A 24,551-nucleotide genomic window follows, 5' to 3' on the forward strand; every position below is an offset into this window, starting at 1 on the left:
AAGAGAGGACTCTCAAAATCTTGCAAACTGGGATGAGAAATGTATCCAACTAGGTGAACAGTCAAGGGCTGTGATAGGAGACAGAAGCCTTGATAATTCAAGAAATACACCCCAGAATAAACGATGTGTTAATGCACAAGGAAAAGTTGTGCATGGGAGACATGACTGACTGCCTCTCAGCAATATGTGCCTACAGTGGGTGGGAAGCCCATTAGCCAACTAGAACCAGTGAGTTCAGGGTCCTTTCAATAAATATTTCAGCTCATTAATTGCACCAGTTAACCCTGTTTTCTCGCAGGGCCCTCCCTGTTGCAGTGTATCCTGTATTTTTGATCCAGAACCAGATATTAGCTTAGATAACCCTATGGAGGAGCCATCTTTAGGCAGTAAGCTAAAATGTATGTTTCTTTCCTCTGATGCTGTCTCTTCCCAACAGCCTTCATACCCAGAAAGAGGAATGTTCTTTGGAATCATGAAATTTGGTTCTGGTGAGGATGTCCATGCCTCCAAACCCCCAGAAAATCCCAGTCAACAACAGGCCCAGCATCACCAATTGACCCCAGATCCACATCAGTAGCATATGCAGCAACATCAGAGACCACCTCCAATGCCTCTTGGGCATGCTCCTCCTCAACCTGAACTTCAAGATTTTTTAACAGGACTTCTTAGATTTGGCTCTGCGGGTGACTTATCTGGGAACCCACCACCATAGCAAGTTCCCCCAAACAGTCAACCCCCTGATCCAGTAATCCTCAACAGTTCCCTTGCAACCTCCCACACAAGTGCAAGTCCTCATTCTCAGCCCCCCGGGGGGTATTCTCTCAGGGTTTCTGAGGTTTTCATCTGCAGAAAGCCTATCACTTAGATGTACAACCTCCCCAGGCCCAACAGCAAGGTGCTTTTCCAAGCAATCATCCAAGTCAGCAACAAGCACCAAACCCATCTCATCAAGCACCCCCTCAACAAGGAGGCATTTTCTCTGGGTTGTTTAAATTGTGTTCTGCTAATGTTTTGAGCAACCAAACAACTCGTAATCAGCAGAACTTCAACCAACAGAATATGCCAGGAACAAACCGTGGTCCACTGAGAAACCAGCCTTTTCTAGACAACATCCAGGCTTTTCTAGATAACATACAGTTCCAGAACCTGCTCAACAAGGTGGTCTCCTTTCTGGAATTTTTCAATTTGCTTCTGCAAGCAAAGTATCTACAGTCGTGGCCAAAAGTTAAGAATGACACAAATTAATTTTCACAAAGTCTGCTGCCTCAGTTTGTATGATGGCAATTTGCATAAACTCCAGAATGTTATGAAGAGTGATCAGATGAATTGCAATTAATTGCAAAGTCCCTCTTTGCCATGCAAATGAACTGAATCCCCCCCCCCCCAAAACATTCCACTGCATTTCAGCCCTGCCACAAAAGGACCAGTGGACATGTCAGGGATTCTCTCGTTAACACAGGTGTGAGTGTTGACAAGGACAAGGCTGGAGATCACTCTGTCGTGCTAATTGAGTTCGAATAACAGACTGGAAGCTTCAAAAGGAGGGTGGTGCTTGGAATCATTGTTCTTCCTCTGTCAGCCATGGTTACCTGCAATAAACACGTGCCATCATCATTGCTTTGCACAAAAAGGGCTTCACAGGCAAGGATATTGCTGCCAGTAAGATTACACCTAAATCAACCATTTATCGGAATATCAAGAACTTCAAGGAGAGTGGTTCAATTGTTGTGAAGAAGGCTTCAGGGCATCCAAGAAAGTCCAGCAAGTGCCAGGACCGTCTCCTAATGTTGATTCAGCTGCGGGATCGGGGCACCACCAGTACAGAGCTTGCTCAGGAATGGCAGCAGGCAGGTGTGAGTGCATCTGCACGCACAGTGAGGCAAAGACTTTTGGAGGATGGTCTGGTGTCAAGAAGAGCAGCAAAGAAGCCACTTCTCTCCAGGAAAAACATCAGGGACTGACTGATATTCTGCAAAAGGTACAGGGATTGGACTGCTGAGGACTGGGGTCAAGTCATTTTCTCTGATGAATCCCCTTTCCGATTGTTTGGGGCATCCGGAAAAAAGCTTGTCTGGAGAAGACAAAGTGAGCGCAACCATCAGTCCTGTTTCATGCCAACAGTGAAGCATCCTGAGACCATTCATGTGTGGGGTTGCTTCTCAGCCAAGGGAGTGGGCTCACTCCCAATTTTGCCTAAGAACACAGCCATGAAATAAAGAATGGTACCAACACATCCTCTGAGAGCAACTTCTCTCAACCATCCAGGAACAGTTTGGTGATGAACAATGCCTTTTACAGCATGATGGAGCACCTTGCCATAAGGCAAAAGTGATAACTAATTGGCTCGGGGAACAAAACATTGATATTTTGGGTCCATGGCCAGGAAACTCCCCAGACCTTAATCCCAATGAGAACTTGTGGTCAATCCTCAAGAGGCGGGTGGACAAACAAAAATCCACAAATTCTGACAAACTCCAAGTATTGATTATGCAAGAATGGGCTGCCATCAGTCAGCATGTGGCCCAGAAATTAATTGACAGCATGCCAGGGCGGATTGCAGAGGTCTTGAAAAAGAAGGGTCAACACTGCAAATATTGACACTCTGCATCAACTTCATGTAATTGTCAATAAAAGCCTTTGACACTTACAAAATGCTTGTAATTATACTTCAGTATTCCATAGTAACATCTGACAAAAATATCTAAAGGCACTGAGGCAGCAGACTTTGAAAATTATTATTTTGTGTCATTCTCAAAACATTTTGCCACGACTGTACCGTACCAATCAGTCCCTAATCCCTCAGACACTTTCTGCAACTCCTCTCAATCCCACTAGCCAGCAGTACCCAAACATGCAGGATGTGCAGTTGCAAAGACAAAATCAACCAACTCAACAGCCTAGTCAACAGGTGCAAAGTCAAAATCAACTAACTAGCAGCCTTGTCAATCCAGAGTTCTGCTCTCTGGGCTATTTAAAAAAATATTTCACAAACAATGTGCCTCAGCCAAGAAAGGCAGCAACATGTAACCTCACCACCACGTGTAACCTCACCACCACGTGTAACCTCACCACCACGTGTAACCTCACCACCACGTGTAACCTCACCACCACGTGTAACCTCACCACCACGTATAACCTCACCACCACGTGTAACCTCACCACCACGTGTAACCTCACCACCACATGTAACCTCACCTCACGCATTCTAATCAAATGATTGAACAGAAACAGTACTGGACTGAAGAAGAGGGTGCATTGAACTTGACCACCAAAAGGAATAAAGCTAAGTTTGGCAAATGGAACTCCTTTGACAATAGCAGCTGTTATAGTCTTAATAGCATTTCATATCATGGGGATACTATGAGGAGAATCTATCTTATTCAGCTAATTGGCAATATAGTGATCAGACTGTTACTCAGATACCTAGACTTTCACGACAAGCCATCATGTCTCAGCAAGCTGCTCCACCAACGCAGCCCACAGTCCTAACCATTTCCATGAGCTCACTCAATAAACCTGCCTCTTCCCTACAGCCACAAGCTCAGCACAGCACACCACAGATAGACCAGCTGGAAAAAACTGCTGAAAAACAAGCTGAACCACCACAGGGGGGATTTATGAGCTTTTTCAAGTCTGCCTTACTGATTGAGGAGCTGATGCCAGAGCCCATTAAACCCTCAGAGGCTTTGTCATAACAAGATGGGACTGGTTGCACTGCTAGCTTACCTGGGATCACAGACCCACATAAACAGGAAGACTAGAATATTCTGTGTCCATTTGGGTCAATAGGCAGTTTCTTTAGTGCAGAGCCTCCTCCATCACAGCAACTGCAACTAAAAACCTGTAGTTAGAAATTAGCCAAACAGACTCACAAAACAAGGTTCTCTGTTGACACCATGCATACCTTCACTTCAGAAACAACAAACAATGGATGGTTCTGGGCAAAGTGGGGTCCAACAGCCAGCTCTTGGTCAGCAATCAGGTAAAAGCATGTCACAAGTATTTCCTCCTAATACAATCACTGGCCCCACCCCAGGCCGATCACAGACTATTCCACCAACCGGACAAACCAAATAGGAACCACCCCCAAAACCATCAGGCAGACTGTTTGGCTTTATGGGAGAAATTGGAGACATGGTCTCTGGAACACCACAACCACCAACAACTGTCACCACGAGCATTTCGCTACACTCGCATTAACATCTGCTAACCATGTGTATGTGACAAATAACATTTGATTTGATTTGACTATTAAAGAGGAAACTCCTGGTATTGGATTATTGTCCGTGTTTGGTGGGTCTAGTCCACAGCAGGCCTCAACCCAAACTGGGTCCTCATCACAAGCACCTCCCCCAAAACCACCTGGTAAAAGTTTATTCTCAATGTTCAGTGGACCAAGTCCACTACAGGCAACATCTCAATCTGGGTCCACCTCTCAGGTGCCTCAACCAGAGGCTAACTCGATTCTTGGAAGACTCCTTTCTGGTTCAACTGCCAATGAAAGCCCAGCAAAATTATTGTTTTCCATGTTTGGTGGCCCCAGTGCCCCACATCCTTCAGCAGCAGCTCTGTCAGTTTCAGGGTCCTCCGTTCCAGGATCTACAGTGCCTAAAGAACCACACACGGAAGTGTATTTTCCATGTTAAGTGGCCCTTTGTCACCCCCACAAGCTAGCTTTGATGAATCGGCAACCACAGTACCTACTCCTGAGTGTGCCACTACCCAAAAGGAATCCATCCCAGAGTGTGCACCTCAGGAACCTGCCACAACTAAAGAACCAGAAGCCCTTAAAGAGCCACCACCTACAGACTCTCCTCAAACTGCAGGTTCTATGCTGGGAGGGTTGTTTGTAGGATCTAGTCCCCAGGCCACTGCAACTACTCCTCAAACAGACACAAGCTACTGGATTTCTTTCCATGTTTGTAGGGTCTACTCCCCAGCCTGGCACAGCTCCCCCTCAAACTGCAGGTTCTAGGTTTGGGGGTTTGTTGGGAGGGTCTAGTCCCCTACCAGCTACAACTACTCCTCAAACGGCACCAACAATGCCCGCAGAGAAGAAAATAACAACAGTTATACCTGACACCACCCCAGCTGATAGCAGTGCCAAAATAAAAGACCCGGGAGGCAGACAGTTACGTTGCACAAAGATTCACAATTGAGTCACCTGGACAACCTGACGCCAAAACTCAACCTCGAGTCAAATTCCCTCAAACCTGATCCTAAGGCTGTTAAAGTAGCCCAAGGCCAAGGCATTGAGAAACCTCCTGCTTCAGTTGTCAACTGTCAATCAAAAGAAGCTGATATCCCGACAGCATCAGGGCAACCTGCTAAAACAGAACAGCCCTCAAAAGCAGAACTACCTCCAACGAAGGATCAGTCCAGTTCGTCTGGAAAACAAAAGGCTGTGAAAGGAGCAGTAATACATGAGAAGCACAGGGTAATTTTGTGGGAGAGCCTGAAAGTAAGGAAATTGACTAAATCAGGCCCACCAGTGGTAAGTGGCCAGAAGATTACCCCAGCCGACCAGTTGCCTAAGACTAAAGAGCCAGCCCTCATGTCCCTGTTTGGTGGTTTTATTTCAGGAACTGATGACGCTGGAAAGTCTTTTGGATCCATGTTTTGATCTACACCAACAATTCCCCAAGCCCTTCCCATAATTCCTCATGCAGAAGCAGGTGGTGGTGTGTTCTCAGGATTCAAAACAATATCTGCAGGCCTGTTTCAGGAGGACAAGATAAGTGTAGCAAAGCAAGAACCATCCACTCCCTCTGAGGTTTCTGGGGGGCTGCCAAACCTCCCAAACTACAAGCTCCCCCAGTTGTTACCACTCACCCTAAAACTAATGATAAGCCAATCAAGGAGACAAGCGATCAAAGTTCGGTAGGTCCCCCTGGTGACTTAGCCAAACCCCAGATTTTCATCTCCACACTTGAGGTAGATCCTTCAGCATCCCTTTCCCAAAAGGAAAAGGAAAGCCTTGTAGAACCACCCCTCTCTGCAGATCCCACCTCTGGAATGCATCTGGATGACCAGTTCAAGAAGGACCTATTGAGTGCTAAAAGGCCAGTAGAGGCATACACCCTTTATAATGCATTGATATTTTGGGGAGCGTAACCAGGGTCCAGCTCCGCAATCCAACCCACTGAGTACTGTGTTCTGTCTCTTTCCTTTTAACCGTGTTTGTTTTAAGCAGTTGTGCTACTGTGTTGGTGGTTGATTGGGAAGTGTATTATACCTGTTGTGATATTGACAATAAGCTAAATATTTCTTACTCTTAAACTCCTAGTGTAAGATTAATTCAAGTTGTACATACAGAATTCCCTGTTGCCATTCAGTTTGATCAAGTTAGAGATTTCAATCACTCATGGTCTCCCAGAAATAGTAATACAAGAAAACCAGTACAGACAAACATTTATTGGGATAATCTGGTACATTAAAATTCATTTCAGGCAATTGGTGTATTCATTCTAATTTGCCAACAGGTAGTTATTTTCTCTGTGAGGTTGGATGTCTTTTTAAAATGTTGTACAATTCAGTAGAAACTATAGAATAATGTCTATATCCAATTAATTAACCTAGTTTTTCTTCATCACAACAATGATTATTCTAATATTAAGTCTCTTCCCTCACCACTCCAGTCCGGTAGAAAGTAGTCGCTTTGGGTCCTCTGGGAACCTGAGCCAGACCAGCTCCCAGATTAGTGAGACAGGCCAGGAGAGTGCTCCAGGCTCAGGGCTGGAAGAGTCCTTACACTCCTATCACAGTACCGGCTTCCACCCCTCCATCAATGTCCAGCAACCTACCAATGGACACATCCCCAGCAATGTTTTGGGGAAGAAGTTGGGCAGACCCTGCCTGGATGTGGGGAAAAGCTTAAATGGCTCGTTGAAGAAATTAGACCACTCAGTAGAGAAAAGATCCAACAAACATTTGCAAAGGTGAGTCATTTATAAGAGAAAGAAAGAGTTGTGAATTTTGAACCTCCACTGAATAGTACAAGTACATTCTTGGTGATTCTCTCACTTTATCTCTCAATCCACACATCTCAGTTTACACGACAATGAGTCTCCCTTTCCCTTCTCTCCATACAGAATACACTGGTTGAAGGCCATCAACAAAGTCAGGGATCAGCTTCAGGAGGTAGGTTTTTTTCCCATGTTAATCTTATGTCCCCTTTCCTCTCATATCATTACCTTCTAATCATCTTGCCCACTCTACACATTCACAACCACACGTTTATTATCCTGCTCCCCATTTGTATTTTTCCCCATCTGCTTGGTTGAGTTTCACCTCTGGTAGTTCGAAATCGGCAATCTAAATTGCTTATTCCAAGTATTCATCAAGATGCGTTTACTTATGTGTATGTTTGCTGGTTGAGTGTGAATATCAAACAGCGGTTCACTGTTCTTGTTCTTTGAGTTAGATGTGACCCTAGTGGCTCTGCGCTTCAGAGGTGGAAAATTATCATTGATGGATTGTTAACTCAGAAATGAATCACTCTCACATACACCACAAAGGACCTCTCAATTGCAGCCTCTCCTCTTCTCGTGCTACCTCAGATCTGAGTGTTGAGGATCAGCGTGGCAGATGTGTTGTTGCTTACCCTTACCACCTGGGGGTGGCCCGTCAGGACGTCCAGGATCCAGTTGCAGAGGGAGGTGTTTAGTCCCAGGGTCCTTAGCTTAGTGATGAGGTTTGTGGGCATTATGGTTTTGAACGCTGAGCTCTAGTCAATGAACAGCATTCTCACATAGGTGTTCCTTTTGTCCAGGTGGGAAAGGACAGTGTGTAGCGTGATTGATATTACGTCATCTGTTGGGGCGGTATGCGAAATGGAGTGGGTCCAGGGTTTCCAGTATGTTGGTCTTGATGTGAGCCATGACCAGCCTTTCAAAGCACTTCATGGCTACCGACGTGAGTGCTATGCGGCGGTAATCATTTAGGCAGGTTACCTTAGTTTTCTTTGTCACAGGGACTATGGTGGTCTGTTTGAAACATATATAGGTATTACAGACTCGGTTAGGGAGAGATGGAAAATGTCAGTGAAGACGCTTGCCAGTTTGTCTGTGCATGCTTTGAGTACACGTCCTGTTAATCCGTCTGGCCCGCCCGCGGCTTTGTGAATGTTCACCTGTTTAAAGGTCTTGCTTACATCGGCTACGGAGAGCGTGATCATACAGTTGTTCGGAACAGCTGGTGCTCTCATGCATGCTTCAGTGTTGCTTTCCTCAAAACGAGCATAACGGGCATTTAGCTCGTCTTTTAGGCTCACGTCACTGGGCAGCTTGCGGCTGGGTTTCCCTTTGTAGTCTAATATTGTTCAAGCCTTCCATCAGACGAGCGTCAGAGCCGGTGTAGTATGATTCAATCTTAGTCCCATATTTACGCTTTGCCTGTTTGATTGTTTGTCTGAGGTCATAGCGGGATTTCTTATAAGCATCCGGCTTGGTGTCTAGCTCCTTTAGCTCGGTGTGGATGTTGGCTGTAATCCATGGTTTCCGGTTGGGACCTGTATGTATGGTCACTGTTGGGACGACGTCGTCGATGCACTTATTGATGAAGCCAGTGACTGAGGTGCAGTACTAGTTGTTTATCTACCTTGTCTGCTAAATTACCTACAGTGCCTTGCGAAAGTATTCGGCCCCCTTGAATTTTGCGACCTTTTGCCACATTTCAGGCTTCAAACATAAAGATATAAAACTGTATTTTTCTGTGAAGAATCAACAACAAGTGGGACACAATCATGAAGTGGAACGACATTTATTGGATATTTCAAACTTTTTTAACAAATCAAAAACTGAAAAATTGGACGTGCAAAATTATTCAGCCCCCTTAAGTTAATACTTTGTAGCGCCACCTTTTGCTGCGATTACAGCTGTAAGTCGCTTGGGGTATGTCTCTATCAGTTTTGCACATCGAGAGACTGACATTTTTTCCCATTCCTCCTTGCAAAACATCTCAAGCTCAGTGAGGTTGGATGGAGAGCATTTGTGAACAGCAGTTTTCAGTTCTTTCCACAGATTCTCGATTGGATTCAGGTCTGGACTTTGACTTGGCCATTCTAACACCTGGATATGTTTATTTTTGAACCATTCCATTGTAGATTTTGCTTTATGTTTTGGATCATTGTCTTGTTGGAAGACAAATCTCAGTCCCAGTCTCAGGTCTTTGCAGACTCTATCAGGTTTTCTTCCAGAATGGTCCTGTATTTGGCTCCATCCATCTTCCCATCAATTTTAACCATCTTCCCTGTCCCTGCTGAAGAAAAGCAGGCCCAAACCATGATGCTGCCACCACCATGTTTGACAGTGGGGATGGTGTGTTCAGCTGTGTTGCTTTTACGCCCAACATAACGTTTTGCATTGTTGCCAAAAAGTTCAATTTTGGTTTCATCTGACCAGAGCACCTTCTTCCACATGTTTGGTGTGTCTCCCAGGTGGCTTGTGGCAAACTTTAAACAACACTTGTTATGGATATCTTTAAGAAATGGCTTTCTTCTTGCCACTCTTCCATAAAGGCCAGATTTGTGCAATATACGACTGATTGTTGTCCTATGGACAGAGTCTCCCACCTCAGCTGTAGATCTCTGCAGTTCATCCAGAGTGATCATGGGCCTCTTGGCTGCATCTCTGATCAGTCTTCTCCTTGTATGAGCTGAAAGTTTAGAGGGAGGGCCAGGTCTTTGTAGATTTGTAGTGGTCTGATACTCCTTCCATTTCAATATTATCGCTTGCACAGTGCTCTTTGGGATGTTTAAAGCTTGGGAAATCTTTTTGTATCCAAATCCGGCTTTAAACTTCTTCACAACAGTATCTCGGGCCTGCCTGGTGTGTTCCTTGTTCTTCATGATGCTCTCTGCGCTTTTAACGGACCTCTGAGACTATCACAGTGCAGGTGCATTTATACGGAGACTTGATTACACACAGGTGGATTGTATTTATCATCATTAGTCATTTAGGTCAACATTGGATCATTCAGAGATCCTCACTGAACTTCTGGAGAGAGTTTGCTGCACTGAAAGTAAAGGGGCTGAATAATTTTGCACACCCAATTTTTCAGTTTTTGATTTGGTAAAAAAGTTTGAAATATCCAATAAATGTCGTTCCACTTCATGATTGTGTCCCACTTGTTGTTGATTCTTCACAAAAAAATACAGTTTTATATCTTTATGTTTGAAGCCTGAAATGTGGCAAAAGGTCGCAAAGTTCAAGGGGGCCGAATACTTTCGCAAGGCACTGTAAATGTAAAAATAAACAATTGCAAAGCACACATGGTATTTTTATTGGCCATGTTTCGGGGGCAGAGCTCATTAGAATAATACCCATCATGCATTATGTTTTTATTTTACATTTAACATTTTGGTCATTTAGCAGACACTCTTATCTCACCATAGTGCCATCAGACTTCTGATACCAATGCAGGGTGAAAGTTGGTCACAAAATTGTGAACTGCTATAAAAAAAATTGTGTATACAATGATTTTGTATTTTGATAATACAAATTTCAGGTTTCGAAAGTATCTTCTTACAAAATACATTGGATTGTAGAGCAGACCAGTGAAATACAAAATACTAAAAGGTTATTGAAATGCGTATTTTAAATTCAGAAATACTTCCCATCTCTGACTCATTCTCCCTCTGTAGCCACTTCACTAATGGAGTGGTGAATTGCGCCTAGGAGAGAGACTGAACAACTAAATGGGAGAGTGAGGGAAAGATGCAGGAATATAGGTGAGAATATATATGTATATATATAATATGAGAATGTATTTGGAAATGCATGCATTTAACCCAGGAATTTGAAATAAGTACTTTCAAATGCAATTTGCTTGATTTAATAACAATTCAAATACTTAGATTCTCCTGTACTTCTGTATATCTTTTAGGCAGTAGTTCTGCAAGTAGTGCTCACAACCCCCAGAAAATAGCGTACTATGTCAAATATGTGCACCACGTCAGTGCACTCTCTCGCTCTGAAGTGTGTGCATCTTGCTAGCTGTCACTCAAATGGCAAGGGGCTGAAGATCGTTGGCTAGAACTCTAATTGCTAGGGGGCTGGCCCACATGGAGGGAAATGTAGGGAACATGGCGCAGCACAGCTTCCAGAAAAACGGTTGCTTTCAAACTAGGGATTTTGTAGCTAACTGAGGTAACACAGTAATTATGTTCATAGATTATGCATGTATGAACTACACATTGACACATTCTGCCCACAACAGGAGGTTTAAGAAATATTTTGTAGTCGCCAAAGTTCTGGAGCATGTCTTGAAATAAAAGTACTTGTTTTGGGCTGTGTATTTGGAAATACTCAAATACACATTATTATAATTTTTTAAAATACTAAAATACACATGTATTTGAACCCAGGTCTGGTTCATATACAGTATGAGGAATGTGTAGAAGACTAGAAGGACTGGTTTCAGCTGTAGCACAGAATGTTGTTTGTAGTCATGCACTCCATTAAACCAATTGATCCGCGGTTAGAAACCAGTGCTGGTCGTAATGAACAGGTTACAGTTATAGTAGTGCGGTGTCTTGCGATGCATTCCATTAATTAAGCCATACAGCCTGGTTATGAGGAAGGGGTTGAGACGCAAAGAAAGTTGGCTGAGACGCAAAGAAAGTTCAAGGAGAGGGGCTACAAAAATGATCAGATTATTATTGCCATTGAGAAAATTCAACACAAACCGAGACATTACCTTTTTCAAGGTCAGTCTCGCAAAAAGACGCATTCTTGTGTTCTAACTACCCGCTATTCAAAGCGTTCTGAACAAATTAAGGGAATCGTTCACTAACATTGGCACATTCTAAAATCCGATGATAGTCTCGGTAATGTGTTTTCGAACCTTCCCTTGGTCGTATTCTCGCAGGGCAGAAATCTCAGAGATCAGTTGGTACACTCTGATTTACCACCCCAAGATATTCCTGAACAACGTCTATTTGTGCCCCTACTGGATGGAAATTACAAGTGTAATGGCTGTGCTCAATGCAATGGCACTTATAAATGTAGATCCTTCAAACACCCACAAACAGGGAAATTGATCCCAATCAAAGGTGTTATTACGTGCTCCACTAAGGCAGTTATTTATCTTATAACTTGTCCTTGTGGTAAAAATGATATGGGTAAAACAAAGCGCAAATTAAAAGTACGTATCTCAGAGCATCGTAGCACCATTAGGTGTAAAAACTTGGCTTACCCAATTGCGGCCCACTTTTTGGAGGCAGGCCACTCGATTTCGTCTCTGAGTTATATTGGCATCGAACATGTCACCCTCCCTAGGAGAGGGGGTGACCTTGATCATTTATTGTTAAAACGAGAGGCTGCCTGGATCTTTAACTTAAAGACCCTTGCTCCCTTCGGTCTCAACATAGACTTTGATCTGAAGCCATTCTTGTGATTTTTGTTACTTTGCCATTGTAATTGTTTGTAAGCTTGTGTAGTCTAAAATTAATCTACTATCGTATGCTATCCATTTGTTGTTTGTATGCTGTTCTTTGTATGCCATTTTAATATTTGAGAATTAACCAATGATATTAGGCCACTCTTGGCCATGATTACCTGTGTCTTTTGACACTATATTGACGAGTCATTCCGCAGTGTTTATGATTATACCCTGATGAAGACAGCTTGGCTGTCGAAACATTGGTAATTCCATTTTTGCATCTGAGCTCCTAGAGTGTGCGGCTCTCTTTTATTTTCAAGTTTTCTGCTCCGCTAGCCAGCACCTCGCCTAAGTAGGTGTGCGTTTATTTTTCTTCTAGATTATGAGGAAGGGGTTGGCATGGTGCTGTGATCCATTATTCTGATTGCTATAGGGCCGGTATAAGGGTCAAATGGAAAGAGAGTGAGGACAGCAGGATGGTACAGATAGAGGTGGAGAGAGAGGGGGGATATGGAGAGAGGGAGACAGAGCTGGCATTTTCACAGCTTCAGATTAGCTTTGTACTGGAATACATTGCCAGAGTACAGAGAGAAAGGGGACGGAACAAGAGAGGGAATGCACGAAGAGCGGGAGGGAGGGGTACTTAACTGGGACTGAACTGTCATGTGAGCCTAGATTCCTTGCGCTTGCCCTTCCTGGGTTTGTACATCTGGAATGAGAGAGTCAACACTTCTCCTGCGTCTGTCAATCTGGGTGAAGACGAGCAGTCCAATGTGCTTTGAATGTAGCTCATGGAATTATAAGCACCTGGGGATATTTAACAAAAGGGGGAAAAATGACTTTTAAGATTTGGCGCTTGTCTTCTATTGAGTGGTTTTCCACATGGAGTCAACGGTCCCCACTAAGTGACTTCTCTCGCCTTCAAAGATTCTTACAGTATACTATTACCTTTTTCTGCCTTCATGAGGTAAGGTTTATTGAATTTTATGCATCATTAGAAATGGTATTATTGCATAAAGTTTGCATTTAAAATTGCGCTACATAAACTTAAGAGAATGTTTGCTCTCGACTATTCTGACTTTTATTCATGAAATGTATGGCTAATAGAAAAATGTTTCCATAACAATGAGTAATATTGTGCGGATTTATGTGTATTAAATTATCTGGTTTTTAAAATACTTTTTTCTTTGTATTTGAGTATTTTCAAATACACAGTCCAAAACAAGTACTTTTATTTTAGTATAGAATGGTTATTTGTAAAAACCAAATAGTCTACCAAATTGCATTTGAGAGTATTTTCAAATAATTATTTAAAATTGAATTGTCAAATACTTATTGATAATTATATTTTCAAATAACTGGGTTAAATGCATGAGAGTGTATCTGAATATTTTAAAATACTTTACAAGTGTTTTTCCAAATTCATAAAATAATTAAACTACTTGTCTTTTCAAATGAAATATATCTGTACTTTCTTCGAATTTATACTGAAAAAAATATTAACGCAACATGCAACAATTTCGTAGATTGACACTTCATAGAAGGAAATCAGTCAATTTAAATTAATTAATTAGGCCTTAATCTATGGATTTCCCATGACTGGGCAGGGGTGCAGCCATGGGTGGGCCTGGGAGGTCATAGGTCCACCCACTGGGGAGCCAGGCCCAGCCAATTAGAATGAGTTTTCCCCACTGAAGGGCTTTAATTACAGAAATAAGATAAATACGCTTTTTGTGCTTATAGAAGATTTCTGGGATCTTTTATTTCAGCTCATGAAAAATGAGACCAACACTTTACATGTTGCATTTATATTTGTGTTCAGTATATGTGAAAGTAATGTAGATATTTGAACAAGTATTTGAACCCAGGTTTGATATTGTGATATAGTCCAATATAATTCTGAAAATGTCAACGTTGCTCCTGTTGCATGAATAGGAATAGAATGAGCGGCCAATTGATCAGTTGAAAACGAGCAAACCAAGCCAGACTTTTTTTCTAGGCCACAGAACATGAAGGAAAGAGAGAAAAGACATTGCTCTGGGGCACTCCAGTGACTCAGTCAGAGTTACCCAGACATACCAGCCGGCTCCCCCTCTCCATGGTCTGGACAGCTTACTGCTGAGGCTGAGCCGCTGGCCATTCAGATTATATGGGCTACTGGCTGCATACATTAAATGGGCCAGGAGTTGTCTTCAGGAGCCCAGCTAAGAACTGCTGTGAAAGTGATTTTAGATAAACAATGTATATTTTACCTGGGAATGTCTGTTCATTTTGTCCCTGTTTATTTCCAGATTGTCATAGTTGGGGCAGCAGGTAGCCTAGTGGTTAGAGCATTGGACTAGTAACCAAAAGGTTGCAAGTTCAAATCTCCGAGCTGACAAGGCACAAATCTGTCGTTCTGCCTCTGAACAAGGCAGTTAACCCACTGTTCCTAGGCCGTCATTGAAAAGAAGAATTTGTTCTTAACTGACTTGCCTAGTTAAATAAAGGTACAAATAAAAAGATAGTTAATGGATTATTTAAAAAAAATGCAATTTAAATGGAAAGTCCATGTCAAATCAAATCAAAATCAAATCAAATTTATTTATATAGCCCTTCGTACATCAGCTGATATCTCAAAGTGCTGTACAGAAACCCAGCCTAAAACCCCAAACAGCAAGCAATGCAGGTGTAGAAGCACGGTGGCTAGGAAAAACTCCCTAGAAAGGCCAAAACCTAGGAAGAAACCTAGAGAGGAACCAGGCTATGTGGGGTGGCCAGTCCTCTTCTGGCTGTGCCGGGTGGAGATTATAACAAAACATGGTCAAGATGTTCAAATGTTCATAAATGACCAGCATGGTCGAATTATAATAAGGCAGAATAGTTGAAACTGGAGCAGCAGCACAGTCAGGTGGACTGGGGACAGCAAGGAGTCATCATGTCAGGTATTCCTGGGGCATGGTCCTATGGCTCAGGTCAGTTGAAACTGGAGCAGCAGCACAGCCAGGTGGACTGGGGACAGCAAGGAGTCATCATGTCAGGTAGTCCTGGGGCATGGTCCTAGGGCTCAGGTCCTCCGAGAGAGAGAAGGAGAGAATTAGAGAACGCACACTTAGATTCACACAGGACACCGAATAGGACAGGAGAAGTACTCCAGATATAACAAACTGACCCTAGCCCCCCGACACATAAACTACTGCAGCATAAATACTGGAGGCTGAGACAGGAGGGGTCAGGAGACACTGTGGCCCCATCCGAGGACACCCCCGGACAGGGCCAAACAGGAAGGATATAACCCCACCCACTTTGCCAAAGCACAGCCCCCACAACACTAGAGGGATATCTTCAACCACCAACTTACCATCCTGAGACAAGGCTGAGTATAGCCCACAAAGACCTCCGCCACGGCACAACCCAAGGGGGGGGGCGCCAACCCAGACAGGATGACCACATCAGTGACTCAACCCACTCAGGTGACGCACCCCCTCCAGGGACGGCATGAGAGAGCCCCAGTAAAGCCAGTGACTCAGCCCCTGTAATAGGGTTAGAGGCAGAGAATCCCAGTGGAAAGAGGGGAACCGGCCAGGCAGAGACAGCAAGGGCGGTTCGTTGCTCCAGAGCCTTTCCGTTCACCCTCCCACTCCTGGGCCAGACTACACTCAATCATATGACCCACTGAAGAGATGAGTCTTCAGTAGAGACTTAAAGGTTGAGACCGAGTTTGCGTCTCTGACATGGGTAGGCAGACCGTTCCATAAAAATGGAGCTCTATAGGAGAAAGCCCTGCCTCCAGCTGTTTGCTTAAAAATTCTAGGGACAATTAGGAGGCCTGCGTCTTGTGACCGTAGCGTACGTGTAGGTATGTACGGCAGGACCAAATCAGAGAGATAGGTAGGAGCAAGCCCATGTAATGCTTTGTAGGTTAGCAGTAAAACCTTGAAATCAGCCCTTGCTTTGACAGGAAGCCAGTGTAGAGAGGCTAGCACTGGAGTAATATGATCAAATTTTTTGGTTCTAGTCAGGATTCTAGCAGCCGTATTTAGCACTAACTGAAGTTTATTTAGTGCTTTATCCGGGTAGCCGGAAAGTAGAGCATTGCAGTAGTCTAACCTGGAAGTGACAAAAGCATGGATTAATTTTTCTGCATCATTTTTGGACAGAAAGTTTCTGATTTTTGCAATGTTACGTAGATGGAAAAAAGCTGTCCTTGAAATGGTCTTGATATGTTCTTCAAAAGAGAGATCAGGGTCCAGAGTAACGCCGAGGTCCTTCACAGTTTTATTTGAGACGACTGTACAACCATTAAGATTAATTGTCAGATTCAACAGAAGATCTCTTTGTTTCTTGGGACCTAGAACAAGCATCTCTGTTTTGTCCGAGTTTAAAAGTAGAAAGTTTGCAGCCATCCACTTCCTTATGTCTGAAACACATTCTTCTAGCAAGGGCAATTTTGGGGCTTCACCATGTTTAATTGAAATGTACAGCTGTGTGTCATCCGCATAGCAGTGAAAGTTAACATTATGTTTTCGAATGACATCCCCAAGAGGTAAAATATATAGTGAAAACAATAGTGGTCCTAAAACGGAACCTTGAGGAACACCGAAATTTACAGTTGATTTGTCAGAGGACAAACCATTCACAGAGACAAACTGTCCACCATGAGGATATCTGATTCCTAACAGTCTTTTAAACCTATCCTGTACTTATATTGCTAATAACATTATTGGCTTGATATGTGATTCCTGACAGTCCTGGGCAGCTTTTATAAATGTGCATCACTAACAACAGCACCGTTGGTCTGGCAGCTAGCTGTCTTAGTGCTATTCATGATTATGCCTTCCCGTCAACTGTGCTCTTATCATGCTAATGCACACCTCCAGTACTTGAGTGGTATTGGACAGAGGTTAAACTTCTGGTGGAGGAGAGGGTTACGAATGTTTCCCACCAGGGAGTCCTGTGCGCAAGCTGGAGATGGACTTTAACACCTCTCATGCTTTTACATTTTCTTAGTTGTTCCGTCTTAACAGCTATAGAATTACTCCCCTATCAATTCAGATGGGAGTAAAGTCATTATTGCAGTACTTTTATGTTATAATGTGTTACATTTGAAACTTTTATGTCTATTATAGTACTAGGGCTATAGAATAAATACATTTGCTTTCAAGGTTGGCAAGGAAACATTGACCTTGTTTGCCCCAGCCAAGGTGAATTTGTCTGATCATTTGGGATGGTTTCTACTCTGACTATACATTTCTATTAAGTTCGAAACATAACGTGATATAGAAATTCTATCCACATCCATCACTGTTTATTACAAACTTTAGGCCATCTGCCATAACAAATGCCAATGCTCTATCTATCCGCTGTTTCACAGTCACAGTGGAGCCAATGTCTCCCTGAATCCATTTGAGTGAGTAACAACAGACAGAGGCAGTCGTGGAATTTCAATGAATTCCAATGATGGCTGGCATCTCTTGTTGTAGAGTAATCAACATTAGCTGCGCTCAACACAAGACCCTCTCTACATTACGAGTAAATATATTCCCCTTGGTACGGTCGATTACTTTTAACATGCTGCTGCTCCACAAGGGTGCTGTAACGCAAATGTCACGACTCACCACAGATCTCTTCAACTAACATAAAATAGACTGATAGAGTCAATCACTTTGTTAGTGACTGAATGTATTAAAGGTCCAATGCAACCATTATTATCTCAATATCAAATCATGTCTGGCTAACGATTCACTACCTTACTGTGATTGTTTTCAATTAAATGGCCAACAATAAACAAAAATTGCTTCTTAGCAAAGAGCAATTTCTCAATCAAGAATTTTGCTAGCATTGTCTGGGAAAGGTCTGAGTGGGGAGGGGAAAACTGAAAACTAGCTGTTATTGGCAGAGAGGTTTGGAACTCTCTTATCAGTCTAACTAATTTACTGCATGGTAATGTTACCATGGAAAGGCCTAAAGCTCCATCCCACCAAAACGGACAGAGTTTTCAGGTGGTCTTTTCAAACAGCTCATAGACTAAAAGGGCATTATCATAATCTTTACAATTTCACAGCATTATTCCAACCTCATAGTGTGGAAATATCTATAAAACACCGAAAAATCATGTTTTTGACTGCACTTGCCCTTCTTATTGGTCATTTTCATGTTTGGTATGTACAGTGGGGCAAAAAAGTATTTAGTCAGCCACCAATTGTGCAAGATCTCCCACTTAAAAAGATGAGAGAGGCCTGTAATTTTCATCATAGGTACACTTCAACTATGACAGACAAAATGCGGGGGAAAAATCCAGAAAATCACATTGTAGGATTTTTTATGAATTTATTTGCAAATTATGCTGGAAAATAAGTATTTGGTCAAAAACAAAAGTTTATCTCAATACTTTGTTATATGCCCTTTGTTAGCAATGACAGAGGTCAAACGTTTTCTGTAAGTCTTCACAAGGTTTTCACACACTGTTGCTGGTATTTTGGCCCATTCCTCCATGCAGATCTCCTCTAGAGCAGTGATGTTTTGGGGCTGTTGCTGGGCAACACAAACTTTCAACTCCCTCCAAAGATTTTCTATGGGGTTGAGATCTGGAGACTGGCTAGGCCACTCCAGGACCCTGAAATGCTTCTTACGAAGCCCCGGGCGGTGTGTTTGGGATCATTGTCATGCTGAAAGACCCAGCCACGTTTCATCTTCATTGCCCTTGCTGATGGAAGGAGGTTTTCACTCAAATTCTCACGATACATGGCCCCATTCATTCTTTCCTTTACACGGATCAGTCGTCCTGGTCCCTTTGCAGAAAAACAGCCCCAAAGCATGATGTTTCCACCCCCATGCTTCACAGTAGGTATGGTGTTCTTTGGATGCAACTCAGCATTCTTTGTCCTCCAAACACGACGAGTTGAGTTTTTACCAAAAAGTTATATTTTGGTTTCATCTGACCATATGACATTCTCGCAATCTTCTTCTGGATCATCCAAATACTCTCTAGCAAACTTCAGACCGGCCTGGACATGTACTGGCTTAAGCAGGGGGACACGTCTGGCACTGCAGGATTTGAGTCCCTGGCGGCGTAGTATGTTACTGATGGTAGGCTTTGTTACTTTGGTCCCAGCTCTCTGCAGGTCATTCACTAGGTCCCCCCGTGTGGTTCTGGGATTTTTGCTCATCGTTCTTGTGATCATTTTGACCCCACGGGTTGAGATCTTGTGTGGAGCCCCAGATCGAGGGAGATTATCAGTGGTCTTGTTTGTCTTCCAATTCCTAATAATTGCTCCCACAGTTGATTTCTTCAAACCAAGCTGCTTGCTTACCTATTGCAGATTCAGTCTTCCCAGTCTGGTGCAGGTCTACAATTTTGTTTCTGGTGTCCTTTGACAGCTCTTTGGTCTTGGCCATAGTGGAGTTTGGAGTGTGACTGTTTGAGGTTGTGGACAGGTGTCTTTTATACTGATAACAAGTTCAAACAGGTGCCCTTAATACAGGTAACGAGTGGAGGACAGAGGAGCCTCTTAAAGAAGAAGTTACAGGTCTGTGAGAGCCAGAAATCTTGCTTGTTTGTAGGTGACGAAATACTTGTTTTCCACTATAATTTGCAAATAAATTCATAAAAAACAATGTGATTTTTCTGGATTTTTTTTCTAATTTTGTCTGTCATAGTTGAAGTGTACCTATGATGAAAATTATAGGCCTCTCTCATCTTTTTAAGTGGGAGAACTTGCACAATTGTTGGCTGACTAAATACTTTTTGCCCCACTGTATCTAGTTATATGCATCAGAAACGCCAGTCCAGTTAGAACTTGGTGAAAACTGCCTGAAAAGCTGATGGGGAAAAAGTTCAGCTAACGCTGTGCTCTGTCTGAAACAGACTTCTCGGTCTGGGCAAATGGCCACAGAAGCACACAGAAAGATGGTGGTTAAACTGACCAGTCTGTCTGTCACTCTGTCTGACGCAGAGACAACAGCACAGGGAGGAAAATTGTGCAGCACTGATTCCCCTCAGCGGGTTGTTGCTTAACAGCATAATGCTACATAGCAAGTGCATAGGGTTGGGCTGCTCCTGCCTGAGCCGTCTTCCAACACCCAGGATCAGTGGGGATAAGAGGCAGATTAATAGGTTAAGACCAGCAAATAATCCTTGAGTGTTAGTTGGCTGTTGCATAAGTGCTTACTAACCTATTGTCTCACTACAGTGTAGGTAAAATCATGGATTTCCATGTACAGGTATATGCCTTGATTTTAAATTACATGCATCTTTCTACAATACCTTGCATATATTGAAGTACTAGTCACTCAAGTCCGATAGTATGGTCATGTCACCCAACAGATTCCCTAGTTTTCCCTGTGTCACTCAACCAGCCCACACACTGTGTCTAGCAGGGGGGGGGGGGGTCACAGTTATCTACCTCCTCTATTGCAGCTGGTGTGTGCACAATAATGACACTGACTCGGAGGATAGAATTGAGCCGTCAGTTAAGTACAAGGCTGTCTTCTGATCACGTCCTAATTATAGAGTTTAGGCCAGCTGTATGGTCCGATCATTTCCCTGATCCTTCCTTCTCTGTGAGTGAAGAGAGCGGGTGAGTGGCCAACCCACTGATATACAGAACACTGGCCTGACTCACAATGACCCCCAATATCAATGTGTTTTTTTAATCACAATTCCACACTCTGCTTTGCCTCCATAGTCTATCTCTCTGGCGTTGCAGAGATTAAAGCCGTCTACTCCCACTCTCCCATGCCTGAGTGTCTGTGTGTGTTGTCTGTGTATTTTTATAGAATTCTGCCTGCAATGTACATAGGAATGCATTGGCATGAGCTAGTAAGATGGTTATGTAGGTTGTTTGCAAACCAAATCAGTCATCCATTGCAATTAAACTTATCTTGGCTATAGAGCCACTTATTTACTTTGTTTTTTCATCATGATCTCACGAGCCATTATAGCAGCAGGAATATGTTCTTGTTTTTCTCTCTCTCTGCTTTCTGGTCTGTTGGACTGAAAAATTAGAATACTGGCAAGCTCTCAAAATGAAGATGTGGAATTATGCGAATTTGTATAAATTGTATTGATTCTCTGAGGGGTTTGTGTGCTGTATGCCAATGACTGAAATGTAAAGGATGAAATGGCTTAGAAGAATGCATAAGGGAAGGTTCATGATAGAAAACAAGCATTTCCCCCCCAAAATGTTTTTTTGCACATTATTTGTCTTTGTCTTCTCTGTCTCGCCAGTCATGAACAAGGCTCTGTAAGCAGATCAGTGTCTTCTATATCGTCAGGATGTTGTGTGGTCACACAGAGATTCAATCCCCAGGGTGCTGGTCGGCCTCTGAGGACAGAGACCAGTGAAGCCAGGTCCCCATACAGTCCTCAGGGATGTTCTCTAGGGGTCACGAGAGGGGTGTCAGTGGAGGAGATGAACCAAAAGGGACAGAGCCACCTCAGAGTCCACACAAGTGGTCCAAGAGGAGGGAGCCGGGAGGGCGGGAGAGGACTCAGAGCCCCAAGGTGAGTCTCAGCGTGCAGAGGAAGCTCCAGAAGTACCTGCAGGGATCGGAGGGTCCTGTGGAACCCTCCATCCACCAGCCCCAGGACCAGCACATCCCTGTGGAGATGCAGCAGGACATGTTCATCTGTGGCCTGCAGAGAAACTCCTCCAGTGGGGAATTCCCTGGACTCCACTCCTGCCTGCACAACTGTCGCAGTCACACAGTGACACTAAACCCACCTGTGGCTGGGGAGATGGAGCTGAACAGGGAGGGCTTCATCAACGCCCCCTGTACTGTACGCACTAACGGCCCCACCACTAGTCTCCCCACCTCTCCCTCTGGAGAGAACAGCAGCTCTGAATGTCAGGATGGGATTGGGGTTGTGGAGGACACACACAGGCCTTCTAGTGAAGGCAAAGAAGAAGAAGAGGAGAAAGATGAGGAGGGAGAAAAAGGCACCAGTGACATCGTCGAGCACATATTGAAAGAACTGCGAGGGATCAACAAGATCCAGGAGGAAATATCAGACCTGCGGCATTACCTGACCTCTGTGAGGGGCTCTGTGGATGAGGTCTCCTGCTGTGTGGATGCAGTGCTGAATGAGATAGGGGAGCTCTGCTCCTATGGAGCCTCAGCACCAGGACCCCAGACCCAGCTCTATCCCCAGACACCTCAGAGGCTCAGCGTCAGACGCGGCAGCCTTGGCAGGCAAAATGCTGTCACAGCTTTCCACAGGAGGGACACCAGTCCTTTACTGGAGCGCCGGCACAAGTCTTGGGACATAGACCCAGTGATGATGATGCCACCCCAGGGGTCACCTAAGAGATGGAGAGAAAGGTTACCTCCTTTCCAACCTGAACTACCCGACCAGGAGAACTCAGACCATAGCTCAGATGTGCCCTGTTCAGGGTCCAGCCTCTCCAACCTGGAGAGGGGGTATGCCCATGATTGCCCCAGCACCAGCTCCCTGTCCTCTGGCCAAAGCTCCAACACTCTGGACCGGGACACCAGGTACCGCTCTGGTAAGGTCGGGGTGTGGCAGAGTGGTTGGGCATCGGCGGACATGCAGCATAGTGTGAGTGGTGATGGGGGGTGGAGTGGGGAGAACGGATGGAGCGAAGAGGACGTCTGCTCCTGTCTGAACAGTGGAGAGGAGGTGGAGGACCACTGTGGAGGGCCCGGTGGCTGGGCCAGGTACACCACGGGAGAGACCAGCAGCACCCCAGGCCAGTCCTCCCACAGCAGCTCAGAGCACCTGTCCCTGCTGTTCAGCTGCCACAAAAACTCCCCCTCCACCTCGTCCAGTGTAGTGGACTGGCGGCCCCCCAGACAGCAGGGCAGCAATGGACACTTGGAGTGTGACTGTTCAGCCAACTGCCCATACTCCCGGAGCTCCGGCTACCACACTGTAGACGCCTACGCTGATGATGTGGGGAGCTGTGGGCCGTCCAGGAGCATAAGTCACTCTACTGTGCTGCTCACAGACTGTGATGATGGCTACCTGGAGCCGCACTCTTCCTGTGACCACCGTCCATCCTCATTTGATGCCCTGGACATGGGATCTGCTAGGAGCCTTGACATGGAGTGGACTGAACAGTCTGTCCCAGGAGATGATGCAGGAGAGTGGGAGTCGGGGGACCTGCCTAGCCCTGAGCCTGAGAACACCCAGCCCCTCAATGTGGGATTTGATGTGAAGAGCATTGAGAAGGCTGTGCTCAATTTCAGGTCAGCTCTGAAAGGGGCTCTGAGGAAGCTGGAGGGGTCCAGCCTGGAGCATGGTAGAGATGACAGTGAGTCTGAAGCAGCTCCCTCTCCTGTCAGACCCTGCTCCCCTGAACCTCATGAGGGAGAGATCACTCTGCCAACTGATCACGTCCATTCTGGGTCTCCACTGGAAGAATACAGTGAGGCCTCAATGTATGTGGACTGCAGCCCAGCCCAAGAGAACCTGCTGTGCTCCCTACAAGCAGCATCCACAAAGGAAAGTACTCACTCCCCCTGCACCCCTACTGAATATCACTCCATGGAGCATTTAGAGAGCCGAGAAGCGTATCAGACTGATGGAGAACTGTCCAACCCAGAGCTGACACCAGACCACAGTCCTCCTGGAGGGGCTGGGCATAGCCCAGGAGAGTCTAACCTCAGCCCAAGGGGGATAGGGTTAAGTCCAATAGGAGAGGACCATGATGGAGCTGATCAGGATGAGTTTAGTGAACAGGATGTTGTCAGCCCTAAGGAACGCCTTGCTAATCTGCAGCGCATCCTAAAAGAAAAGAGACAGAGACGCAAACTCTCCAAATCTTCCCAAGGATCCCAGTCCACTTTCTCTGAGGAGGAGCTCAATCCAGGTAGCTGTGCACTACGGTATTTGCAAGCCCAGCAAAAAATAAGTAATCTAACACTCGTATTCCTTATGGACCTAAACTTTGACAGATTTTCTCTGACTGCATTAGCCCATGATTTATACTAATGAATGTAGCATTACACGATTATGATTGATCCTGCCACCTTGGGTTAAAACGTGCCACTATTGATTGCTAGTGTAGTTGATCTGGTTATTTAATGTTCTTCTCTTAGCTATTTATATCCATGAACCCTAATGTTTTCTTTTTTCGTGGATTTTTCTTCCTTCCAGACGGCAGCAGGGAAGATGACCAGGTTACTCGTCATGCTTTTTAAATGAGCTCCCTTTTTAGTTATGTTTT

At 44.4% G+C, this 24,551-nt stretch overlaps 1 protein-coding gene across 3 annotated transcripts in view; it reads left to right on the plus strand.

Moving 5' to 3' along the window:
* LOC139387818 (protein unc-13 homolog B-like) overlaps positions 1-24,551 on the plus strand; it is a 126,829-nt gene that overhangs the window by 50,079 nt on the left and 52,199 nt on the right. For all 3 annotated transcript variants that reach the window (XM_071134061.1, XM_071134059.1, XM_071134060.1), the window contains exons 9-10: positions 6,639-6,938; positions 7,092-7,140. In XM_071134061.1, the coding sequence (XP_070990162.1) occupies positions 6,639-6,938; positions 7,092-7,140 (349 nt within the window). The remainder of the gene's footprint in view (positions 1-6,638; positions 6,939-7,091; positions 7,141-24,551) is intronic.

Source organism: Oncorhynchus clarkii, chromosome 29 (genome assembly GCF_045791955.1).
Source record: "Oncorhynchus clarkii lewisi isolate Uvic-CL-2024 chromosome 29, UVic_Ocla_1.0, whole genome shotgun sequence".
Lineage (NCBI taxonomy): Eukaryota > Metazoa > Chordata > Actinopteri > Salmoniformes > Salmonidae > Oncorhynchus > Oncorhynchus clarkii.